The sequence below is a fragment of the Pseudochaenichthys georgianus genome, unplaced genomic scaffold (genome assembly GCF_902827115.2).
Source record: "Pseudochaenichthys georgianus unplaced genomic scaffold, fPseGeo1.2 scaffold_2301_arrow_ctg1, whole genome shotgun sequence".
Taxonomy (NCBI): domain Eukaryota; kingdom Metazoa; phylum Chordata; class Actinopteri; order Perciformes; family Channichthyidae; genus Pseudochaenichthys; species Pseudochaenichthys georgianus.
In genome coordinates, this window is record NW_027262912.1 from 8,753 (window position 1) to 15,000 (window position 6,248).

Below are 6,248 nucleotides of genomic sequence, written 5' to 3' on the forward strand. Positions count from 1 at the left end.
CTCTTCTACATCAACATGTGTCCCCTCTTCTTCATGTCTCTTCTACATCAACATGTGTCCCCTCTTCTTCATGTCTCTTCTACATCAACATGTGTCCCCTCTTCTCCAAATGTCTCTCAGAGGGGCGTGGGGAGGGGCTCCTTATTTTCATCTAAAGTAACAGACAGAGAATCAGCACTTTGGAAACAGGGCTGAAACAGAGGGGATTATGGGTAATGCTGCAATGTTTCAGCCAATCAGAGACCGGCTCTGGATAGACCTGAGCCCTGTGCTGATGAAGAGGAGGGTGATAGGGGACCTCTAAGTGCCTGCAGTGTAAAGTATATGTTGCACAGCTTCTTGCTTCAACGTGTGGTTGGTGAGCAGCAGGAACAGGAGGTGACCAAAGACCACAGAAGAAGACGGAGAGACAAAGTGTGCGAGAGGAGGGGAAGAGGAAGAGGAAGAGGAAGAGGAGGAGCGTTCACACGGAAACTTCTGCTTTACGAGTTTCATCAGAGCAGGAAACTGAGAACACAACCACAGAGAGACGAGGCGACGAAGAGGTGAAGAAGAAGAGGAGACACACAGCCTGGGGAGGCCAGAGACTACCACAGAGGAAGAGGAGGAGGAGGAAGAGGAAGAGGAGGGTCGTGATGGAGGAGGACATCAGGAAGCAGGGGATGTTGTTCCTGCAGCAGCAGAGGTTCGGAAAGGTAACATGTCTATCGTTTACCGCTCAGAGGAGGGTGCTGTGCAGGACACTCACTTAGAAGCTCAGAGGAGGGTGCTGTGCAGGACACTCACTTAGAAGCTCAGAGGAGGGTGCTGTGCAGGACACTCACTTAGAAGCTCAGAGGAGGGTGCTGTGCAGGACACAGAGGCTCCTCCAACTGACACAATCACTCTGATCACTGACTGCAAGTCAGTACGACTTCACTTCATGAGACTTGTGTGTGTGACGTGTGTGTGTGTGTGTGTGTGTGTGTGTGACGTGTGTGTGTGTGTGTGTGTGTGTGTGTGTGTGTGTGTGTGTGTGTGTGTGTGTGTGTGTGTGTGTGTGTGTGTGTGTGTGTGTGTGTGAGCGTGTGTGTGTGAGAGAGTGAGAGATGGATTGTTGGAGCTATGTGCAGCTCAAGGCATATGCTCGAGCGGGAGCTGCCTGGACGCTGCAGTCATGTTGCGCTATCCGAGCTGAGTGTGCTCACTTCTCCTCCAACGTCCCGCTGTCTGCTTCCTGCATCAAGTCAAGTGCTCGGCGCAGTCGTGGCGAAATCAATGTCGCTCCTCTGTTTTCATTGAAACAGCTCCTTCTATCCGTTAGCGCTGCTAGCTAGCACCAGATGCTAACAACAACAATGCACGTAAGGTCTCTCTCTCGCTCGGGCCACACTAGTGATGGGCATTTCGATTCCCTCGGGGACACGAATCTTTTGATTCAGTTCACTTTAAAGATTCGTTCACTGATTCGTTCACTGATTCGTTCACTGATTCGTTCACCGGTTCGCGAACGACTTCTGGTGATTTGCACGTTCGCGAATGATTCGTCTTTGTACTTAATTCGTTCCGTGAGTCTTCCCTGCTGCCGAAGTCCGTACAAGAAGTTTGCTGGCGTAACATGTATGATATTAAAACACCTTTTACACCTCACCTTGTTGCCCCATGAATTATGCTCTGGGAATAGGCTACATATTATTTAAGAATATAATTGGCCATTGTTAAATCTCATGAATGTGTGCCTGACTATACGATGTATTACAGCAGGCTAGCACGTTATACTTTCAAACCCATGCACGTACTATGTGCTTAAATCCCAAAGCATTAAACTCCATTTGGCCGAGTTCAAAGTGAATAAAAAAATATATCCTCTACATCGGTGACGATTTATTCATATTCTATAGTATGTACCCATCTATGTTTACCTTTAGCTAGCGGCTAAGCTAGTGGGACGCTATGGAGCTCAGGTATCCGCCCTCTGAAGCTTTTAGTGCCGACAGGGGGAGGAGAATACAACGCTGTGTGTATTTAGCGCTAAGCTAGCGGCTAAGCTAGCGGCTAAGCTAGCGGCTAAGCTAGCTGGACGCTACGGAGCCCAGCTATCCGCCCTCTGAAGCTTTTAGGGGCGTCAGGGGGAGGAGAATGTCCCGCTAACGCTGTGTGTGTGTGTGTGTGTGTGTGTGTGTGTGTGTGTGTGTGTTTCACATTAGCGGGACGCTATGGAGCTCAGGTATCCGCCCTCTGAAGCTTTTAGGGCCGACAGGGGGAGGAGAATACAACGCTGTGTGTATTTAGCGCTAAGCTAGCGGCTAAGCTAACTGGACGCTAGGGTCCAGGTATTGCCTGGATAACTATAGGCCCATAGCATCAGCCAGCATACTGTCAAAAGTCCTAGAAAGAATTCTGCTGGACAGATTAGATGACTTTATTAACTCAACAGATAACAGTTTGGCTTTAAGGCTAGACACGGCGCTGACCTGTGGACACACGCCTTAAAGGAACTGGTCAACACATATAGAGGTAATAACTCCTCAGTGCTCATTGTTGCTTCTAAAGCCTTTGATCGTGTTAATCAGGAAGTTATGTGTTAAGCTGAGTCTAAGAGCGGTGCCCAAATACATGGTGAGAGTTCTGGTCCACTGGTAGGCCCCCAGACTGTGCAAGTCAGATGGGGCAATAGGGCCTCAGCCCCATGTGGGGTGAGCGATGGTGTCACGAGGTGGAATGATGTCCCCAGTTCTTTGTAACCTCGATGTTGATGATCTGTCGAGCGACTGAGAGCCTACTGGATGCATGCTTGGTAGTACTCTAGTGAACCGTGTTCTGTATGCAGATGGTCTTGTTGTGTCGCTGAGTCCATCTCCGCTGGTCTCCAGCAGCTCCTCACTGTGTGCTCTGTGTGCGGTCACGGTGTGGAGCATGACATCAAATACAACGCAGTAAGAGGGCTGTCAGGATCTTTAGCACCAAGGAAGATACATGTCTGAAATGTCCTGATTTTAAATGGTCTGATATTAATCTTAGTGTCTGTAATAAGTTAAAATATCTTGGACACTTTATTACAGAACAAATGACAGATGATGAAGATATGTATAGGCCATGCCGCATGATGTGCACAAGCAGACGTTCTCCTGCGTGGGTGTGGTGCGTGTGCAGATGGAGTGAAGACATCTCTGCTCAGAGCATGTTGCACACCGCTCTAAACGTCTGTGGTCAAACTACAGAAAAGCAAGTTCACGGAAACTTCAAGTCGCTCATAATGAGGCCGTGAGAATGTTGCTGAAGACCTCGATGGTCGAGTGCAGGTGAGATGCGTGTGGCTGCAGGAGTCAGTGCTCTACCAGCTGTCTTAAGAAGTGTATAAATGTATTTGCCGGCTTAATGACTGATAATGAAATCCTCTTATCGAACATAAGGCTTAGTACACGCTACCAATCGCAGCTGTGGAGACATTGGTATCTCTTTGTAGGACACTGATTTCAATTGTTCTTAAACTATGAATTCTTTTTACGCTGTGTATGTAATTTATTAAATGTAATGCCTCGTCTTTTATCTGACCCTGAGTCTGGAATAAAGTTTTCATTTCATTTCTCCGTCCTCTGAGGCATGGCGGACAGGTTGAGGAGGATGTCCCGCTCGTGTGTGTGTGTGTGTGTGTGTGTGTGTGTGTGTGTGTGTGTGTGTGTGTGTGTGTGTGTGTGTGTGTGTGTGTGTGTGTGTGTGTGTGTGTGTGTGTGTGTGTGTGTGTGTGTGTGTGTGTGTGTGTGACGGAGCTCAGATGAGAGGGCTCTGATTACAGTTGTAATCCTCTCAAACTGCATGTTTTCTGCTATATTCGATGAGAGATCAAATGATTTTCTGCCATAAGTTCTTAATGACATGTTGGACTCAGTACTCGTTGGACTTCTACCACAAGAAGCCTACAATGAAGTACTTTTACTGTGTACTTTTAAAGTAATCCTCTGTCAAACTCCCCTCCCGAGTACAATAATAAATGTTTTCTGCTATATTTGATGCAGGGTCGGCGTCATGGGGGTCGGCGTCATGGGGGGTCATTCGCGGGCCATGCCCCCCCCAAATGAGTCACTGTGCCCCCCAACGCAGGATGGACAAGCCTTGCCACTTTGCCGTTTTTTTTTAAAAATCATATAAGGGAAAACGTTTCCACTAAAGTTTTGTTGTGTGAAATAAATTAGAAATAAATAATACAAATATAAAACACAGCCTGAGGTGTGCTCACTGCTGCTCTCTGATTGGTGTGTTGCTTGACCAATGACCCCCGACCTTTGTTTTGTTATCATTACGTGGCTGTTTAGATGAAAGCCCGGTGGCGATCTGTTCATCTGTTACACTGATTATACAGTAAAGCCATCGAACATAATATGATATACAGTACAAGTAGCCTACTTCTGGGTCTCTGTGTTCCATTCAAGCTCGGCTCTCTGTGTGTGTGTGGCACGAGCGCATTTTGTGAGTGCGCGAGCGGTAACGTGGAATGTTGTTGTTAGCATCTGGTTAGCTAGCTATGCTAACGGATATAAATGGCTGTTTCTACACCAAGGTGGAGGAGAGTCCTCTCCTGTCAGACTGAGAGGATCGTATAACCTCAGCTCAGTGAGGTAAGGACTCTCTCAGTGTTTAGATAGTTAACTTTAGTGTAGGTTATCTCAGTGGGTCTCAAACGGTTTGGTCACCATTTATGTAAACAAGTATTTGCGAGGAATACCTTTATATGATCATTATAGTTATTAAAGAATAAGAGAATAAATAAAAAACGGGTATGAAATACTATAGGACTGTAACACAAGAATACAGTTTAAAAGGAGAGTGATTAGTAAAATATCCATAAAGAAAAAGTCAATCTGTGTACAGTTCTGTTTCATATGGACGCTGAGAGATGTAGGCTAACCATAGATCTCTTCATGTTGCTCTCAAAGTGCACCAGATTGATGCTTTTAACTTCAATATTTTAAAATAATCTTCCCGGGGGAGCATGCCCCCCGGACCCCCCTAGAGGAGGTTAGGTCCACCCCATCTAAAACATGTTCACATGGATAGGATACTAAATACATTTGCACACTTTTTATATGGTGGCCTATGTCCATACGTTTCTGTTTTGGTGGTCGTGCCACACCCGTGCGCGTATGCACAGGTCATAGGTGCGCTCTACAATAGCACCACACCCTGCAGTGTGTGTGAAAGACAACAGCATGTTTTCAGAAGTTACGTTGGTGTTTGTGTGTTGGTTGTTGACGGCAGTGTGTGCCCCCCCTTGGTAAATGATTGCCCCCCCATTCGATTTGTTCTAGAGCCGACCCTGATTTGATGAGAGATACAATTATTTTCTGCCACAGGAGTTTGACAGAGAATAACTGAAAGTACACAGTAAAATAACTTCATGGTAGCCTACTTGTGGTAGAAGTCCAACTAGTACTGAGTCCAATAGTAAAGTACTTCATTGTATTTGTGGTAGTTGTCTAACTGAGTCCAACTCTGTGTAGATGGAACATCCGGTATTTCGGAGGGCCCAGATAAAAGACCTGTAGGAAACCGTTCTGAACTGTTTCCGCCAGTTCTTTAATTTCGTCTTTCGCGAACAGCTTCTCTTTAGCTTTTGGCGGAAGGCGGCGACTCAACCAAACGAATCGTTTTGTGGGAGGAATCAGTTCATCTCGTTCACTTCAAAGATTCGTTCAAAAAGAACGAATTGTTCGCGAATGACCCATCACTAACGGCCGTCCACACAGCAGCGTGCGTTGAAGCTTCCAACGCTTCTGCCCATTCGCTTTGAATGGGGTGACGTCACTTTTAGCCGAACTGCATCGTGGGAAGCGACGTGGAGCGTTGCCGGCGTGGCTCGCTGCAAAAGTTGAGCAATGTTCAACTTTTGACGCCTCGGCAGAAGCGTCAGCCGATTGAATCATATGCCAGTACAAGCTCTAGCCAATCAAACCGCTGCTTGTGTGCCAGGGGCGGGAGATTCATGTGATTGGTTGTTGGTCGAGTTTCAGACACGCTTGCCGTCAAGCGTCAGCGCACGCCGCTGTGTGGACGGGCCGTAACATACACACACCCTCCCGGCATACTTGCCAACCTTGAGACCTCAGAAATCGGGAGCATTTCAAAACCACCGTGGGGGGGGGGGGTTTGGGGGTCGTGGATCGCCGGAGCTGTATTAGATTAACATGCTTATTGTAGTGGTGAGTGCAATGTCTTGCAGCCTGTAGCAGCATCCTTGATGGAGCTACAGGCTGGACCTGTATTTTACAGGA

The 6,248-nt window shown here is 47.1% G+C and overlaps 1 protein-coding gene across 1 annotated transcript in view; it reads left to right on the forward strand.

Moving 5' to 3' along the window:
* Positions 1–208: 208 nt before the first annotated feature.
* Positions 209–6,248, forward strand: part of LOC117442010 (docking protein 2-like) — a gene marked incomplete at its 3' end in the record, with an annotated part of 9,825 nt that continues 3,785 nt past the window's right edge. Inside the window, exons 1-2 of the mRNA XM_071202330.1 lie at positions 209–212; positions 367–695. Coding sequence (XP_071058431.1) covers positions 209–212; positions 367–695 — 333 coding nt within the window. The remainder of the gene's footprint in view (positions 213–366; positions 696–6,248) is intronic.